Source organism: Panthera onca, chromosome C1, assembly GCF_046562875.1.
Source record: "Panthera onca isolate mPanOnc1 chromosome C1, mPanOnc1 haplotype 2, whole genome shotgun sequence".
In the NCBI taxonomy this organism is placed as follows: Eukaryota; Metazoa; Chordata; class Mammalia; order Carnivora; family Felidae; genus Panthera; species Panthera onca.
Window position 1 is genome coordinate 6,905,047 of NC_138346.1, and position 19,236 is coordinate 6,924,282.

General features: G+C 56.2%; 2 protein-coding genes across 17 annotated transcripts in view; one reads left to right on the plus strand and one right to left on the minus strand.

The window, feature by feature from the left end:
* The window catches only part of USP40 (ubiquitin specific peptidase 40), an 88,716-nt gene extending 86,712 nt beyond the window's left edge, over positions 1-2,004 (plus strand). For all 5 annotated transcript variants that reach the window (XM_081796325.1, XM_060624230.3, XM_081796326.1 and 2 more), the window contains one exon: positions 350-2,004. In XM_081796325.1, coding sequence (XP_081652451.1) covers positions 350-461 — 112 coding nt within the window. In that variant the 3' untranslated portion in view covers positions 462-2,004. The remainder of the gene's footprint in view (positions 1-349) is intronic.
* Positions 2,005-5,924: 3,920 nt separating this feature from the next.
* DGKD (diacylglycerol kinase delta) overlaps positions 5,925-19,236 on the minus strand; it is a 113,043-nt gene continuing 99,731 nt past the window's right edge. For 10 of the 12 annotated variants that reach the window (XM_060624220.3, XM_060624225.3, XM_060624223.3 and 7 more), the window contains 6 exons: positions 18,738-18,849; positions 18,561-18,653; positions 17,462-17,581; positions 10,939-11,050; positions 9,432-9,562; positions 5,925-8,124 (listed from right to left, as the gene is read on the minus strand). In XM_060624220.3, the coding sequence (XP_060480203.2) occupies positions 8,035-8,124; positions 9,432-9,562; positions 10,939-11,050; positions 17,462-17,581; positions 18,561-18,653; positions 18,738-18,849 (658 nt within the window). In that variant the 3' untranslated portion in view covers positions 5,925-8,034. Of the gene's footprint in view, positions 8,125-8,441; positions 9,563-10,938; positions 11,051-17,461; positions 17,582-18,560; positions 18,654-18,737; positions 18,850-19,236 lie in introns of those variants that run through there. The other 2 variants (XM_060624221.3, XM_060624219.3) reach the window with 2 other exon arrangements.

Genomic DNA, 19,236 nt, shown 5'->3' on the forward strand with positions numbered 1-19,236 from the left:
AACTTAACCCCAAGAAGTTGGAACGGGGGTGCCTGGGTGGCTCACTTGGTTAAGCTTCGGCTCAGGTCATGATCTCACGATTCGTGGGTTCAAACCCTGCATCAGGCTCTTTGCTGACAGCTCAGGGCCGGGAGCCTGCTTTGGATTCTGTGTCTTCCTTTCTCTCCACCCCTCCCCCACTTGCACTCTGTCTCTCTTTCTCTCTCTCTCTCAGAAATAAACATCTAAAAAAAAATTTTTTTTTTAAAAAGCTGGAATGAATTTCAGAGTCATTCCAAATCCCCCAACCCGGTGAGGCCTGTGGTGTCCACGACCGTGAGTCTATGACAGCCTCTCCTGTCTCCCGCAGCCAAGAAACCCTCCGTGTGCAGAGCAGTGACGTCTTCTCTGGTGTCAAGACGCCGGCCCGGCCCCGAGCACCAGAAGCGTCTCTTTCCATCCACGTCGGGAGTTTCAGATAGTGCGGGCAGCCAGCGACGTCCCCGTGGCCTCCGCACCCCAGCGGTGCCGGTACTGGCGGGTGGTGGGCATGGGCGCGCTGCTCCCCCCACAGCTCCCCGGGTGCTGCCGTGCGCGCACGCGTGTGGTTTTCCGCCTCCTGCGGACGGGATTCCAGACCCTCCGTTTATTACGGGCAGAGGGACGTTCCATCCCCGGCCAGACAAGCGCGCTTTATCACGTGGCCGAGCTGCATCCCCACCTGGGGGGCTTGCACAGACCTGGCGGTGTCCCACAGCGGCTGGTCCCACGCTGCCCTTGCACCACACCTGACCCCGGCTGCCATCTGTATGAGAAAGTTCACCCGTTCCCCGTCAACTGCAGGCACGTCGCTACCCTCCGACGGGTACGCCGTCTGAAGCACTCACGTTCTTCTGTCTTCACGGTTCAGACGAGGTTGTCCCCGCGTCAGCAAGGATTCTGACAGCTCAGCTCACGCCGACGGGCCGGCCAGGCTCACGCTGGGACACAAAGGGTGTTTCTGGCCCCCACGCGGCACGTGATCCCCCCCTTTGACCGGAGTTAAAACCGATTCTAAAGCGTTAGCTCTCTTCCCAGGATGAGGAGACAGGGTGGCCTCCCAGGCTCGGTGGACGCTGCTGAAGAGAAGGAAGCCTCGGGTGTGGCCACACTGGTGGCAGCTCGGCAGCCCTGAGGTGCCCTCCGCCCCGTGTCGTCCGTGATCAGAGCCTTCTCGCTGCTGCTGCTGCTGCTGCGAACGCCGGAGCCTCCGTGTGTCCGGAAGCCCGGCCGCGGCAGACGGGCCTGGCGTGGGCTGATGGTCCCGAGTTTCTTCAAAACGGAAAACCTAAACCAGGATTCTGTTCCTCCTAATTAAGCTTGGCCAATAATCAAAGACCTCAGCGGTATTTGTGACAGACCTACATCTGTCCCCAAGCCGGCTGACCAGGACACTGGGACGGTGCACGCGGATTCCAGCTGGGCCGGAGCAGGGTTCCCGAGAAGGTAACGTGCTCTCTTACCTCAGATGAGGCTTTGCGGCAGCTCTCGCCGCGAGGCCGTCGCCTCCCCTCCCTGCCGCTGCCGCCACCGCACTCGGCGGCTGGAGGTGGCGGGAGGACAGGTGCGGGCCAGCGTCCCGGCCGCGGCACAAGCCGCGTGTCCACAGAGCTGGCCGCTTCCGAGCGGCCTGGCCCCGCCCCGCTCCTAGCACGGTCCCAGCCGCCATGGGAGACCTGGGCCTCCGTGCGCGTGTCTGGCGTCGGGCCCCAGGGGCTGGATCTGCCCGAGGGTGTAGACGCGCTCCACGGATGCACCTTGCGCAGCCACCAACGCTAGACGTGAGGGGGGCCGTGGCCGGAAGCCCACCCCTCGGTGTAGAATCTGTTCCGTTCACACGAGCTCCGTGGTCGGTCCCTTCGTGGTAAGGTCATAAAATGGTGACGTAATAACTAAAAAGCTTGGCTGTGGAGAAGCCCGAGCCCTTGCCAGACGGTGCCTTCGTGGGCCCGCGGTGAGCCTGCCTTCCTTCTGTCCATCGTTCCACATGGGGGTGGAGTGGGGCCCCCGGGCGGGGGGGGGGGGGGGGGGTGCTGTGAGACCTTGTTCAATAAACCATTCTTCACTGTCGTCTCCACGTCTGATGTGCACCTGCTGTTTCCTGCTCCACCCGCTTTTGTTCCCGAACCCACTTTAGAGGCTAAACGTTTATATTTAGAAATGCTGTCTCAGTCCTGCCTCAGAAATTTAAATTCTGGGGACTCCTGAGGAAGACTACCAGAAGAAACTGCAAGTTTCTGGAGGAGGGGCAGTGGTGGTTGCATTACAGAGAACAGTTATTCCACTAGGACATTTTTCTGGCAAAAGGGGAGGGCAGTGGGGCACCAGAATTTCCCGATGATCAAAAATCATGCCTTCGAAGATGCCAGTTTCTCTCTGGAACAGACTTCATCGCGAAGGACCAGAGGCCACCGACAGCCCCTCACCTTCTGTGCTCTGTGACAAGCCCATCCGGGGCACGGGTCAGCAAAATAAATTCACCACGGGTGTGTTTACATCCTGGAAATTCGCTCACCTCCCAAGGCAGAGTGTACCCGAGAGGAAGAGCTATTTCTGACTCCATTTCCTCCTGTGCCCCCACTCACCACGGCGGCCCGTGTCACTGGCTGCGCGGCGTAGTGGCCGGGACCCTTCACTTCCGGGTGACCGAACCCAGGCCAGGCTGGTTCGGGCAACGCCAGGAGCCCTCAGACGGGGCCGAGATCAGGCCCACAGAGGGGAACCGCTGGATGGTTCGGGGCTCACGGCGCCCCACCTGATACCCATGATTCCTCCACCTACGCCCAAACCACACTCGCGTCCCCCAACCCCATCCCGAAGGGGGGCAGCTCGGTTACACGCAGTCCCTGCTCCCGTCCCACGTCTGAGGTCTCCAGACTTCTCACGGTTCGGCAGCTGGTGCCTAAAAGAGCCCTGGAAATCGGGGCGGGAAGCAGTCTACACGGGGGGTGAAGAGGACCACAACCGAGGCTCTCTCCGGAGGCCGCGAATGCATCGGGCAGGACACGCGCAGCTAGACAGCGACCCGCGAGCTCCCCGTCCTGCCGAGGAGGCAAAGCCTCGCTCGCCCTGCCACGCTCCGACCTCGGGGTCAGCTGTCCCCGTGGGCACACCTGACCTGGACGTCGGAAGGACTCTCCTTTGGGGTGACGCCACTTGGGCACTCTTTCCTGAGTGTGCACGTCCTGGAGGCCTGGCACTGATGACCTTGGGGCCGAGCGACCGCAGGCTTTTGCCGGCCAGCGAGGGACCTGGCGACACGATTTCTGAGAGCGCTCGGAAGGCTCGTGGTCGATCTGCTTCCATCAACAGCGCGAGCGACAAGAGCCTCTGACTCCCAGCCAGCTGCTTTTCCTCTACGAGTTTTGCAAACCTGGTTCGCTTTTGGGATGAAAACCGTGAATGGGCAGTGCCTCAGTTCCTGCCTGATACGGACACACCGTCCAACACCGCAGCCCGGGCTGGTGGGGTCAGAGCGGCCTCCCCTGGTGTGGGCGGGCCCCTGTCCAGGCCACGCTCTCGGACCCCGGCTGCAGAGAGGCCTCCACGCCCCCCAAACACCCGCCCCCTGTGCGCACCAGTCTGCCCCAAAGCTTTCTTCGTACCACTTCACCCATCCCCGGGGGTCCCCCTTCTCTGGCCTCACACCTGTATAATAGGTGTAACTCGTGTCTATATGCTTTCGCTTTGGCCTTCCAAATACAAAATCTTTATGGGAGGAACGCTACAGGGATTAGGTTCAACATACAGACAAGACATGCAGTTCTCACTCACATACAACAAGTGTGGCAGGTACAGGGAGGAGGTTGTCCAGGAGCTTCGTGGAGACCACGGAGGTGCGAGGAGTAGGCTTCCAACCTCGTGGCCCCGGCTGGCTGCTAGAGCTCCACCCATCAGGTCCACCCTCCAGGCCAGCAGCAGGAGGAAAAAGACAGGCATCCATGTTTTAAAGGAAACTTTCTGGAAACTTCAGTTAATATTTGTATGTCTTTCACCCAAGCTTGGTCACATCACTAAGGTCAACTGCAGAGGAGGCTGGAGAATGCGGTCACACTTGCAGGGGCGCATTTGGGCACAACGCGTCACCCAGATGGCGCGGGGATTCTGTTAGTGGGGCAGGAGACAGGAAACTGATGTTTATAAGCATCAAGCAGTGGCTTCTACAAATGCCGAGAGAGTCTGAGGTCTAACGTTCAAGATTAGATTACACGACAGAAGGGTTGGGACTTGGGCAAGCGGAGGCCTCGGGCACAAAACTTGAAGGTGCCCAAAAAACTCAGTAATCAAGACACAGTGGTACTGAATAACAACATTTTTAGAAATCAAAATTAATGCAGAAAAATCCATAATGAACAAAATATTAAAGTTTTAAACCAGGATCAATACAAGTTAAAAATCCTGCCAGCCTCGGTATTATCTTTAGAACAAACTCCGAGTCCTGCAAGCACACGTCCAACCCGCCGTGCCGGCTGCGTCCCCAGCGCCTTCCCTTAGCGGGGAGGATGAACTCAGTCGGGGTCAGAAGAAACCACGAGAATCCAAGTTCTTCATTCCATAAAGGATTGTCGGACACAGAAGGGGGGGGGGGGGTGCAAAGTGCTTAGATGTGCCTCAATTTCCTCTCTAGCCCCCTGCCCAAAGCTTAATTTCCCCCACGCCACCCTCCGCTATCACGGGGCGTAGACGTGGAGCTGGGAGCCGGCAGCGTGGCCCCGGTGCCTGTGCCAGAGGCCAGAGTTCAGGGGATCGAGGCCACCCGCCAACACAGAGCCACCAGAAACAGTGACCGGGGCCAAGGACAGCCCCTGGGTCACAGACGTCAACCTCCGGTACAAGGTCAGCATCCCGGGCAGCGGGTAAAGGCCACACCGGCCGACGGAACGCTGCCGACCGGGTGTTGCCAAGGGTCAGCTTGCGGCTGGAGGGCGCCCTTCCTCTCCCCTCAGCGACACGGGCCTCCCTCCTTCCGAACACCTGGAAACCACCTGAGGGAGGAAAGCAGGGCAAGGTACGTGCGTTAACGGAGGGACCTTCAGGCAGAAGGGACCCAGAGCAGAGTCGGCTGGTGACAGCGGCCCGCGGCCCCTCCCCCCGCACACCTGGCGCGGCTGGGCCCCCAGCTGGGCTTCCGCTTCCGGGTGGCCTCGGGAAACCTCACGCGCACTCGTCCGCACTCCCCCCACCCCGGCAGGAAGGTGACCGGAGCCGCCGTGGCCGCGTGGGCCAGACCCCCAAGTGACACGTGGAGGGGGCCGCGGCCGGGGTACCCGAGTGCCTGAAGCGCAACCCCCCGTGACTGTTCTGGGAACCAGAAAAACACTTGGTTTGAGCCACTGCACTCCAAGGCTTACTTGTTTAGGCAGCTCGCCAGCTCGCCAGGGGAGATGGCATCAGCCAGACCGCGGAGAGCTCGGGGGTCTGGGCGGACGAATTCCCAGCCGGGAGCCGCTCCGCCCTCTGCACGCACCGCGTCGGCGAGTCTTGCGACCGGATTATACTCGAGCCCTCCCCCTCGTTGCCCTCCCGGGAACCGGGAGATGACAGAGTGACCTTGACCTTGGAGAGGCCCCTCCCTTGGCATAAAGGTGCTGGGAGTAAACAGAAGAGCCTGTGGTCTAGTTTTATATGAAAGATTTAGGAGGATGAGACTACTTGCTTCAATGACCCTCCCTCGGTAGGCTGGGCCGGGCTCCTGTGATGAAGTCTGAACCTCTGCCCTACCCGCGTCCCACCTCCTGGCTGGGCTCTTAATTCCACAGATGCGAGTGGCCACACCCTAAGAGACACAGTGGCTTTCCATTTTGCTTTTCAGCCACGCCCACTTACTTCCAGAGTAGCTAAGATACAAAATCCTGAATCCGGTTTGGAAAGATCTGGGCGGCGACGAGGAATGACGACAAGAAATCTGACAATGGCAGGTTTTATTTATACACAGAACAACCTATTTACAACCCCAGATTGGGTCTGTACACAGCAATACAGGAGGCATTTGCTTCCACGGCGGGCACCGTATAAATTAAGATCATAAATATGAGGGGTAAGCCCCGCCCGAGGGCACAAAACCTTTCGTCCAAGACTCCCCAGGACCCTTCCTCCCTCCCTCCACGCTGACGGGACCGGGGTCCCCGCGGGACAGCGCCCAGCCTCGGCAGGGACGTCGGGGGGCAGGCAAAAGAGCGGCCTCACGGGAACCGACACGGCCGCCGCAGCAGATGCGGCACCGGCCGGACGCCGACACGCTTCCATGCAACACTCACGTTTACTCCATTCGCCTCTAACTTACTAGAATCAGAAAAACGGTTTTTACGTAAACAGTGTTGTTTTACTCACTGACGACATACTAATTCTAAACACCATGCTTCACCCAGCCCTTGGGCTCTCCCAAGGGAGGGCGCGGAGGGTACGGGACGGCCCCACAGCGTCAGCACCGGCCGCCGCTCCCCTCCTCACCGAGCACGTGCCTGTCCCCGGCTCGCCCCGAGGACCTCAGAGCCCAGGGCCCGGCCAGAGGTGACAGAGCAGACGCCGTTCTGGTACCGCGGGCTCAGGACCCCACGGTCTCCTTTGTCAGCCTGTTCTACCTTGAAAGCCGGTGACTTCCGGTGGCCAGATGATCCCTCTCTGCCTTCCCGGGTCCAAAGCAGCCGTCTGATGGCACAGGGGGCGTCGGGGTGGGGAAGGCCACGCACAACAGCTGAGCACGCTGCAGAGCACAGGCCCCCCCCCCCCCCCCGCCCCCACACCCTCAGGGACAGGAGCAGGCCAGGTGCCCGCCAGGGCCCCAGCAGGAGCGCCCCCAAACCGGCAGCAGAGGCCCGGCCAGGCTCACGGGGGGCGGGGGTGGAGGGGCCACCGTGCACCCCAGTGAGGGGGAGGGGCCTGCAGAGGGAGCAGCAGGCAGATGCTGTTCGGCGCCCCAAAGTTTCCCCCCCTTTGAGATTCCCCCAAGGGTGGCCGGATGACACCTGCAGCTCCCCCCCCAATCCCCTCACGAGGATGAGGGGTGAAGCGAGCTACAGGGTAGGGGCGCGGGGGCCCGGCTGGCAGCTGGGCCGGGTTACAGAGCCCTGCAGGGTGGGCTGTGGCGGCGACGGGGGAGACGGGGAGGGCCGGGGACGTGGGCGAGAGCGGCCCGAGGCAGACGGCCGCCCGCAGGGCCAGAGACGGTCGGTGGGGACGGTCCCCCAGGACGGGGCGAGGCATCGCCCCAGCGCCCGGGACGCACTCGCGCTCGCCAACACCGAGCCCACGCAAACACCCCCTGTCTGCGGGGAGACGGGAGGCTATGGCATCTCGGGGGCAGAGGGACCACGTCTCCACGCCAGCAGCTCAAGAGGAGGGCGCCACGCGGACGAGGCCAAAGGCAACCGGAGAGGGGATCTGTCAGCCCGAGGTCGTCACCGTCCGTCCGCTCGGCTCGAGGAGGGCGAGCGCGCTTCGTCCTCCGTCTCCGCGCGCCGCGAACACGGGCGGGACGGCAGCGCGTCCGGGCCGCTTTCAAAGCAGGAGAGGCGGCGTCTCGGCCAAAGACTCCGCAATACCGGGGGGACGTCAGGCGGGGGCCTCGCAAGGCTGCCGCGGAGAACCAGGGTGGCCCGCGGACACAGAACTTGCCGGCGCGGGAGGCTGCCGGCCGGGCCGGGGTCCGCACACCGGGGGAGGCCACGCGGCGCGCGGTCACGGGGCTCGCGGCGGGGACCCGCGGGACGAGCTCGCGCGGCCCAGGCGGGCCGCCTCCACGGGACAACCCGGCGCCCGGAGGCCGGGCCCGGCCCGGGTCCCGGGTCGGCAGGCGCGGAGAGGTGGTGGCGGTCCGCCCCACACGGTGTCGGGGCCGGACGAGGTGTCGTTTCGAAGGTAGCTGTGTTGGTGTGCGCGAGACCCCGGGACGGTCACGGAACGGGCGTCCGCGAGGCTTCCCGTCCGGAGCAGGGGGAGTAGCACCATGAGAAGGGGCAGCGGGTCCCCGGCCTCAGTCGCGGGGCGAGCGGGGGACGCAGGCCGACAGGGCCACGGCTAGGCCTCGGTGGCAGGAGCGCTCCGGCTCAGCTCCTTGATGCCACACAGGATCCGCTTCACGTGGCCCACCTTGGTCACGCCGAGGTCCTGCAACAAGAGGACAGCACCCTGACGCCGGGCAGGGAGCCGGGCCCCCGCGGGCCTTCCCGCCCGACCTTCCGAACACAAACGCGGTGAGAAGGACGAAAACGGTGACGCGAGGTGAAAACGACACACACACAGCCGTGCAGACGCCCGCCACGCCCCTCCCGCGAGCCACAGAGGCGCCGGCGCCTTCGTGCCAGACAGACACAGACCCCGCCCGGCAGCAGGTGGAGGCAGGTGACTCGAGAGCGCGGCCGTGAGGACGTCCCGGGGGGGGGGGGGGGGGGGGGGGAACCTTTCGCCCTCTCAGGGCGCGGCCCCGGCCCCCGCCCCCCAGGCTCAGGCAGGCCCCAGGGGACTCCGCCCGCGGTCCTGGCGCCTGGTCCCCCCGGGGCTCAGCGGCCACAGGCGAGCCTCGTCTCACTGCCCCCGCCGCGCCGTGCCCCGCACCTCAGGGTTCCTGGCGGCCTGCGTCCGGCAGGTCCCCCCAGGGCTGTTTTCCCAACGGCACTTGTTCGAGTCTCTGTGTCACGTGTTGGTAATTCTCCCAATACTTCAGACATTTTGGCCGTTCAATTTGTTACGGTCACCCGTGACCAGTGATGACGGCTCACCGAAAGCTCAGATGACAGCATTTTGCAGCGAGCAAGTATTTTTAGGCTAACGCGTGCACGCTTTTCAGACCTAATGCCGCAGCACACGTAGGAGCCTACGGCGTGTTAGAAACCTGACCCTCACGCGCACCGGGAAACCAAGGAGTTCACGGGACTCGCTTCCTCGCAGTGCTCTGCGGCGGCTCAGTGTGCCCGTGTGTGGGCTCCCAAGGGAGAGGGACCCGCGCACTGGGGGCCGTCATCACACACAGCCCTTCGCTGGCCAATTAGCACAGGGCCGTGTCCCACAACAGGCTGTTTTTTTTACTTTTAAGTAGCCCCCGCCCCCGATGCGGGGCTCGAACCCACGACCTTGAGATCAAGAGTCACATGCTCCACCTACTGAGCCAGCCAGCCCCGACTGACCCCCCCGCCCGGCAACAGGGTTTTTAATGTTAAAATAGTTCATTGGTCCAAGCAGGTAAAGAAAAGCAAGGTCCCCTCTGTTACTTCCTGCTCTGGCTTTGTTTGGCTGTGGCGGGTGGAGACATCACTGCTGGGGGGCAGAGGTGGCCTCTCGGCCACTGCCACGTGTCACCCCGAGCCATGCATGAGGACAGTCCGACGACACCAGAGCATGGCCAGGTCAGAGGGAGGGACAGAGAAGGGAGTGCAGGGAAGCCCGGGACGGGTTCCCAGGAGCCGCTGTGGAAGTACCTTGAGGTCCCTCCGCTCCAGGTGCAGGAGCTCGGAGCCCCGGATGTCGTGCCGCGTGAAGATGTCCTTATACTCACAGAGACTGAGGTGCTCCAGCCAGGCAGCAACCTCCTCTGTCCCCCAGAGGTGAACTGTCGGAGATGGAAAAGCACGAACGCAGTGAGTGCCCAGAGCCCAGTGCGAGGCAGGTGGCAGCCGGCACCCGAGCCACCCCGGTAGCAGGCACCCAGATGCCCCGGCAGCCAGCGCCCAAAATGCCGGCAGCCGGCTCCCCGGATGCCCCGAGAGCCGACTCCCCAGACGCCCAGCACCCGGTACCCGAGACACCCCATCACCCGGCACCCCAGACACCCCGGCAGCAGGCACCCACACGCCCCCAAAGCCGGCACCCAAGATGCGCAGCAGCCAGCTCCCCAGACACCCCGGCACCCGGCTCCCCAGATGCCCTGGCCCCTGGCTCCTGAGATGTCCCAGCACCCAGCACGTGAGACACCCCGGCAGCCGGCTTCCAAGATGCCCCAGCACCTGGCTCCCCAGACGCCCCAGCAGCCGGCACCCGCCACTCAGCCACACGCACCACCCAGAGCTCTGCAGGAAGAAGCAGGGGAGCCACCCGCATTCAGGGGACATGAGCCACAGCAGGAGCTGCTGTCTGTTCCTGCCAGGTTGGCCATCGGCCTTCTGGACATTTGCCATGTGTCCCAGGGGAGACTGGATGCCACCAAATACAAGGAAAACGCCAATCTGACTGCGCAGCTGCAGTCAGCTTGCCCTCCTTTCTAGAGGGTTCGCTTCGCTTCTGGTCCACAGCAGGAAGGGAAACAGGCAGAGATTTCACGTGGTCAGAGCGACCACTGTTACAGAGCCACTATCGTTAAAAGAAACCCAACTGCTGGGCAAGCATCCGAAGAAGAAAAATCAAAGGGAGTGACCACCACCTACAAATCCAAACCTGGGCTGCCGGGCACCGGAGGGCACTGAAAATAGCCATGCTCAGAGCCGACCTTCCAGACAGAGATTTTAAGGCCCAATCTACTGACTCTCCCTCAAAACTGTCCTCGAGTGCCACGTTCTATTGATTTGGCCAACCACAGTCGCTGCTGACCTGGGCTCCGGCCCGGGGCCCGGATCAATGACTCATTAGCCGGGGATCGGCAGCCCCTCCCAAGAGGCAGGCCCGGTGGGCCCAGCACAAGACCCGAGTGTGAGCTCTGTGTCTCCGGGTGTCCGGTCACCTCTGCTGCCCTCCTCCCACCCTGCAGCCCCGATCCAGGGCGGACGGGCAGCGCGGTGCCAGCCGCCAGAGGAATCTGCACGGGGAGCGACTCCGGGCAGGAGCGACCTCCTGGCATGGGACTCAAGAAGGCGCGGTTCTCTAGCTACAGACGGGACGCCGCGGCGCAGGCGGGGACCCTGGGGAAGAGCCACAAGGCCACGGACAGAGCAGAGACCGGGAGGGCGCACGCAGCAGGCGCACACGGCCAGAGGACAGCGGGAGGGCAGGTACCCGGGGCTCCCAGGCTACTGCGGGCTTCTCTGTTCTTGCTGTTTTTCTTAAACTTCGTCACCAGGCGGAATTTGCCACTGCGGCTGCGTTTGGAAAGCTCCAGCATCACATTCTGTGGGGAAAGCGGGAGACACGCAGAGTCAGACCCTGACCTGGTCAGGCCCACTTCTCAGTCAGACAGGCGGGGAGCTTGGCCAAGGGGCTGCGGTCCCTGCTTCATTTACTCGGTTTCCCTCAGTTTCTAGTCTTGGCATTTATTGATCTGTGAAGCCTTTTAAAAGCGGTTGTGCAGTGACTGCACAGTGTCTATCTTCACCTTCGGCTTTCATTTTATAACGTGTTTCTCATACGATTAAAAAGCTTCATAAATATCACCTAAATGTCAGCATGTTGTACAAAGATCATCCAGTGGGCTCCCAGCCGACCTAGTGCTACACTGGCAGGCGGGGACCATCGGTACTGGAGTATCTTTCTAAACAAAGCTTTTCCTGCCCTTGGCGCTCTTTCCTTGGGACCGACTCCCCGAAGTAGCGAGGAGGGAGGGGGCCAGAGGGACAGGGGCACCGGGTCCCCACTTGGCAGCCGCCTCCCCACAGAGCCGCCCAGGACACGGGTGGAGCTAACGCTGCCCCTTCCCAGCTGGTCTGTGGACCTTGTCGGAGGATATTCTCACGCCAGCTAGGACAGGGGTCTCTGCAGTGAAGGATGTTTGCACACACAATGCACTTAACCGTATTTATAACCTGTGTATACGTACCACCCCTGTATTCACAAATAAAGCATAATTTCCTTATTTTTCAGCTGTGCCTGTTTCTTCCTGCCCCAGAGCCCCGTCTACCGACGTCCCCACACCAACCCACACAGTCAGCCTTTCGGCTTTATGGCACTTCCAGATCTGAAAGGGATTTTCATTAGACTGACCAAACCTAGACGGGGTAATAATCCACAGCCTCACGTCTGGAAATGTGCTCTGTCGTACCTCCAATTTTCCTTGTGCCCCCGATGGCCCCTTCATGGATCTCTTAATCAGAAGCATTTCATGTTTCAGGTTCTTAACTAACAAAAGAAACCTCTTACAATTTTCTAACCAATGATGCAGCGCTCAGGAACCATTTTCACAAACATCTTACATTTGGCAAAACTCTCAACTGTCAATTCTAACAGCTCCATTAAAGACCTTCAGCTCCCACGTGACCAGGCTGTTCTGTCCTGAGACTGGCTGGTGCCCACCTCGCTCCCCAACACTTTCCGTGGGGCCCGGCGACCGCAGGGACAGGCAGCTGTTCCGCAGCACGCCCCAAACAAAATCCTACTCCTAACCTCAAAATTTCTTTTTTTTTTTTTTTTAACGCATACAGGAGTATTACATTTACTTCTAACTTTTAGTAGGAATATTTTCATCCATGCATAAAATGGGGAGACCAGCAGAACAAGCCTCATTATGAACATGTGATCTTACTTCGGCTCCCTTTTAAGACCTCAATCTGCTCCCCTCACAAATACTTCAACATGCCACCCACACAGATGGGAATACTCTCTTCTTAAAGCCTCTAACCATGACACCATCGTCACTCGTGACACCAGCAAGAATTCACTTACAGTTAATAACATCAACTCTCCCCGACCACTGCAAAGGTTTATCCTCATGGCTGGTTTGTCTGAATCAGGACCATCGTGAGAGCCACAAGTGACACTCAGCTGTTGCGGCCCTCCAAACCAGCTGTCTGTCCTGTAAGACAGCTCCTACTGTGACCTCTGACCACCTGCCGGCCCTGGGGAGCGGCCGCGCTGCCCCCTGTCCCTCCCGCCCACACATGGAGCTGCCGATTCCATCCGGCTTCCCACTCTCAGGCACGAGGAGGTCACCGGTGGTGTTGCCGCTGCCCTCCTCCCCACAGGGGAGACATGCTGTCCTCTCTCGGCGGGGGGACACCACAGGTAGAGCTACCCACCGAGGATCCCCTGGAAATCAAGCACTTCCCACTGCGGGGGTGGGGGGGGATGGCCTTTCAATCCCTGTGCACGTCCCAGCCGGAAAGCTTTTATAAAGAACTGCTTTCAATTATTTGACTTAAAGAAATTATTTTTACGAATCTCCTGATAATATTGGATTTTGAAATCAGATGTGCTAAGCTTTTAAAAAAAATGAACGGTTTGAAAGTTTCAAAGATTTGCTTCACAACATTGTGAACATACTTAATGCTACTTAAACCATACACTTAAAAACAACAAATATGGTAAATCTTTTTTTTTTTTAATTTTTTTTAATGTTTATCTATTCTCGAGGGAGAGAGAGAGACAGACAGAGTGTGAGTGGAGGAGGGGCTGAGATAGAGGGAGACATAGAATCCGAAGCAGGCTCCAGGCTCTGAGCTGTCAGCACAAAACCCGATGTGGGGCTTGAACTCATGAGCCGTGAGATCATGACCTGAGCTGAAGTCAGACGCTTAACCGACTCAGCCACCCAGGCCACCCCCAAATATGGCAGATCTTACGCGTTTAAGAATTTAAAAAAAGGACTGGAACAATGTCCATCGTTTTCTAAAAGCTTTGACACTCTTCCTTATATATTGAAATTACACATTCCCTGACATTTTTCTTTTGCAGATGATACTTATTTCTTCAAGTTGTCCTGTGGCTATTCTTTTTAAAATATGTTCAGATTTCAATCTGTATAGTTTAAATTTTTCCTGAAGACTCAACAGTTTCATCAAGATTTTTAAATCAGCATTCCTTTGAAGATAGTATAACTTGATTTATTTTCTTATCTATTCTTACATGACCTTTATCACTTCATTTTTTCAAACTTTCCTTGATTATATTTGCCACAGGCTAATTAATTTCTTGCACGTTACGGGGAACCTCTGAACAACGTAGAAGTTACGGGAGCCAACCCCCACCCATGAAACTGAAACTCCAGTGTAACTTCTGACTCCCCAAAGAGTCTGAATGATCTGATTAACACATATTTTGCATGTATTATATACTGTTTTCTTACTAAAAAGCTACAGAAAAGAAAACGTTAGGAAAATCATAAGAGAAAATACATTTACAGTACTGCACTATGTAGTATGTATGTAAGTGGACCCACGCAGTTCAAACCGTATTATTCAGGGGTCAGTACTTTCAAAGAACTAGCTCACAGATTTGTCAACTTTTTTTTGCTCTCGAATAAATAATTTTCCTATTTTTATGCCAGTAGAAATGTGGCACCGTGCCCTGCCCCTGCTTCTCTCTGCCCACTGAACGCCACCCCAGAGCCGGAGTCCCACAGGGCGGGAACGCGGAGCCAAACGGCAGCCGGCAAAGAAGGCCGGAGAAGGCAGGAGCCCTGGGAGGCCCAGAAGGCCCCAGGAGCAAGTGTGGTTTTCCTTTCTTTCCCAGGACACCTGGCTGCAGGTTCGGCCTTGGGCTCCACAAGATGAATGCCTGCAGGAACACTACCCCACCCCTCCCTGCTCTGCCCTGGCCAGCTCCAGAGGGTTTCTGGTTTTGCAGCTAAACCTGCCCGTGGAGTCATCTATACAACTTCCCGCCTGTTACTCTGCACCGTCTCATGAGCTCACAACCAGGAACCCTAGAAACCAGGGCCCCTACAGACATGGCTTGAAGAATTCATTAGGTCAGACCTCCGGGGCGGGGGGCGGGGGGCGGGGGGGGGGGGACTCACGCTGGTTTGTTTCTGCAGTGACTGTACATTTGGTGATATTTGTTTTGAAACATTTTTATGCTTGAAGCTTTGGAACCGCAGTTCATGAAATAAGAGCTTTTAGTATTGAGACCCGAAAGTCCCCAAACAAACCAAGCTGACTGGTCACCCTGCAACCAGGCACTAGGCCACGAGCCTCCTGCTGCAGCAGCAGCCACACTGCCCACGAACCAAGGAAAATCCTAGCCCTCTGCTGTCTTCAGAAGGAATCTGCACGGAGAGGGGGAGCTGCCCACCACGGGCAGGGCGTGGGAACACAGGGCCCACAGCTGACGGCTATGGTACCTGGGGTTTCCTGTGGCCCAGCACTGGGCTGCTGAAACCACTCTTGGAAAGGAACCAACTTTAACAATTTCCAGGCCACAGTGGACTGGTACTCCCATGAAATGCAATAAAATAAACTACTAAAAAAAATGAAACCGAAAAAGGACATATAAAACATAAACCTCAATTTTTTATTATTTTCAACAGAAATATAATTCTGTTAATTGCTTAAAAGTTTCTAAACGCTCCCTCTCAATTTCTAGAATAACAAAGAGATTCCTACTGTCAGTACTTTTTAATGTCCTATGGGCAACAAGAAAAAATATATGCCCTCTTTACAGAGTATAAAGTTCTCTCTGTAGACACATGATAGATATATGCTCTATACATATGTATTTTTCCAAGTTTTTTTTGTTGTTGTTCATATGTTATAATTTATTTCATTAATCATGGACTGGTAGTGATGGTTCACACTACAGTTTGGTTTCTGTCCCTTTCTCTCATTTCAAGAAGTTTTTGCTTTACAGATTTTATATAAATTAAAATTTGGAAGTTAGTCACTAAAAGAATAGACAGTATATATTTCCAAACTACTAGAGGGGTCAAAGAGAGTTGTGTAGGAGGAAGGAGAGACTTCTCAATCAAAAAGGAGAAATTAAAAGAAACAAAAGAAGAATACAGAACACAAAATATGGCAAAATATACATATAAATACATTAATAATCACAATAAATATAAATAGACCAAACATTCCAGTTAAAACAGAAAATAACAGATTGGATAAAAATCCAACATTTGACAATAAGCTAGTCATAAGAGAGACACTACAAATAAAGCTTGAAAGTAAAAGTATAAAGATGAAAATACCAAACAAGTAAACTTAAAAACAATTACTAAGGGTCTTTACATAATGATAAAATCTACATGCAGCCAATAATATAGCCTCAAAACACAGAAAGCAAAAATAAGACCACAAGGGTAAACCGAGCTACCTACATTCATGGTTAGAGACTTTAGAAATAACTGATAGATCAAGAAGACAAAAATAAATTATTATAAAAATATATTTTGCCAAGTGATCGTTTTTTATCATTTATTGCAATTCTATTTTTATATTAATATTGTAACTTCAGATTTTATGTGTTTTCTTGAAATTGTTTTGATCTTTTTGTGTCTAAGTTTTTGCTGGGAGTAGGGAGAGAAAGTTAGACTCTTGTGATTGGTATATGGTTAGATTTCCTTTTTAACACAATCTTATGATAATTTGCTTTTCAGAGGAGAAGCTACACCATTTTTTATCTTTTACACTGTTAGCTACATCTCTATTGGTCTCTTATTTTTTCACAGTGTAGATTATATTTTGTTTTTGTTTTTAGAAAACTGATTTGGAAAAACATACACCTTTTCAATTGTTAGAAACTACCTTTAAGTTTTTAAAGATATTACTAACTCTGCATTTCCCTAATTATCAAAGTCAAGAACTTTTTTTTAAACCTTCCACCTTAAAGGAATTTAATGGCCTTCATTCCTCTGTCCGTCTTCTTCCCAGCCTCCCATCTCACTGTCCACTTCACAGGCTTTGGTAACTTAGTCTGGAACTACAGGCTATTATTTTATATATTATTATTTGAGGAATTTTCTTTTAAATGAAATTTTTGTATTTATAATTCACAATTTAACTAATTTTGATGAGCTTGGCCTATCCCTTTAAACCAAAATGTCCTCTGCGTTTGTCAACAAATGCCTGCACGTTCAGAGCAGAGCAGGACAGACTGTTGGAACTTTCCTTTGTACCATCACCTAACTGCTGCCAACAGGTTCTAACAAACAAAACTGGCGATAGGAGTGCCAGACGTGTAACATCTAACAGTTACTTCTCTGGCAAGACTGCAGAACCCTAGCCTAGGATGAACTTTTCTCCAGGCCCACCTCTGCTCTACCCCTGAGAAGAAAGGCAATCCACGGTTCGTCTTTATCAGGATGCTGCCCACAAAACTGACCCTCCAACAAGCACCTCTCCGGGGCTCTTCCTGCCTGTCCTGCTGCAGGAGGCAACGACATCCCAGGCTGCCATATGCCTGGGGTCCTGTCTGTCCTGGCTACAGGACCTGTGACAAGCTGGAGTCTCTAAATACGTGCAAAACAAAAACGTGATTGTGAGCAAAACACACCGACTCCATCCCTGACGAGGACAAACTTAAGAAGCTGCCATTTATCCAACCAAAGTGTCTTCGCACCGGGGGCAAACAGCGGGGCCAGGCTCAGCCTTCTAGGGACTTCCTGGCCAGCCCTGCCGTTCTGTTTCTGAGGATGACGAGTGCCCCAGTCATCAAGGACTATGCTCAGTACTAACTCCCAACCTTCTCGCTGCCAGTCTTTTTCCACGCCTCCACGGCGTTTTAATAGAGGAGTCTTGAGAAGCCGTATCAGGGGCTGCAAGATGGCCACCAACTTAATCTCAAAGCCGCACAGGTCACGGTGATTACAGGTACTGAAGGGAAAGCCACTGCATCCCGCGGTGCCCAAGCTGAAGCCCCGTGACCCCCTTACCTCCTCATCACCGGGCTCCACGGGCTGGCACAGCCAGGGGGTGTCCGCCAGCTTCCTGAGCTGCTGGTCCATCTCGGCAAGAGCGGCCCCGAGCCGCTCTTTTTGAGGGGGATCCAACTGCTGCTCCGGGCAGAAAAGAAACACAGCTGGTTATCGGCGGTGAGGAGCTGGGGCCACGGCAAAGCCCCCATGCAGGCGTGCAGGCTGCTCCAGCAGAAGTGGTCTGTTTGTCTCAGAGAGTCCTTACAAGAACTCCTATAGAAAGTCACACAGCACTGGCTAAGGGGCCAAGCTCAGAAGCTCTCCTTCTAAGTAGGTTGAGATGCAGGAACTAAAACTCTCCTCTCGTAAAGAGCGGAATGAACCAAGCTGGTCTGAAAATTGCAATGGCAGAGCTGACGTCTCGCCTACTTTGGTTGACCTGGGGACCCCTGTGTCAGAAAGAGGACAGGCCCAGCGGGCCCACGTCAGAGTGCAGGGAATGCTAGCAGGAGGCAAAGGGGCGGCTGTCACACCCAGAAAAGCAGAGTATTTGGGGATGAAGAGCAGAGGACGGGGAACTGGACTTTTGGGGTGGCTCTCCAGATGTGTGATCTTCAGCGGGTCGCCCCACCTCCTTGGCCTCCACGTCCTCATCTTTGAAGCAAGAAGGCTGGCCAGACCTTCCCTCGGGCCCTCCCTATTCTGGCTTCTGCGATTCAGTGAGACCCGACCTGCCTGCTCGCCCAGGGCGGACTCCTCGCCAGGTCTGCAGGGCTGAACGAGGAAGGGTGACAGTGCCGCGTGTCTCAGAACAAGGCCCACGTGCCTGGTCGCAGGCAGATGGCTCCACACCTGCAGATTTCTAAGGCAGAATTCTGAGCACAGCGACAAAGGTGGTCCTGTCCACAGAAGTCTAACACACCAGAGACGACGTGGTTGAGATGTGGCCAGAGAGTTTGTTTGAGAACCAACCATACGGCCAGATCGGATGACCTCCAAGGCCCCTTCCTCCACTGAGTCTAGAACTCCCCCGGCCAGCAGTTCTCGACTAAAACGTGCTGCCCTGGGTACCACGGTCACTGCACGCAGAGCACGAGGCCAGCCTGCCCCAGCTTACCAGGGCCATCTTCCCGGCCAGCAGCAGTTCCGTCTCGCTGCGCAGAGCTTTGATGTTATTCACCATTTCCAGGACAAAGCTGCAGTTCAGCCCCTGAGAGGAACCAGAACGACAGCCATGTAGAAGGCCCCAGGGCTACAGGACTCCCAGGGAGCAAGACCTGAAAAGCACAGGCACCTCTGTGGCTCTGGGCTTGCCGTACACCCGGTCCATGGACTTGGAGCTGGCATTGACGGCGTGGGCAAGTTCCTGCTCCATGTCGTGATGGGACCGAGCTATCTCCCGGATACTAGAGAAAGACAGAGACATGGCACGCATCAGAACAGGCGAAAGGGCAGCCTACGACATCACCTCGCTCGAACACAGACCCGGGTTCAGCCCAGAGGGCCAATGCAGACACAGCCCAGCCATGAGAACGAGCACAGGATGACCCCGACCGGCACTCCCTCACCGATGGCAAACAGAGAAGGTCTTAAACGGGAACCATGACATCAAAATCCAAGTTTTTCCAGAAACTTGACCAGGGAGGAAAATCCCCAGAATGAGACTCACACCCTGTAAAATAGCAAGCTGGCAGCTGATCGTCTGTGAGAGGGGACTTGGCCTGCCCCACTCCGTAAACGGGAACGACAGGACCCTCCTCTGTGGGGACCATCCTGCTTCAGACGGCTCGGAT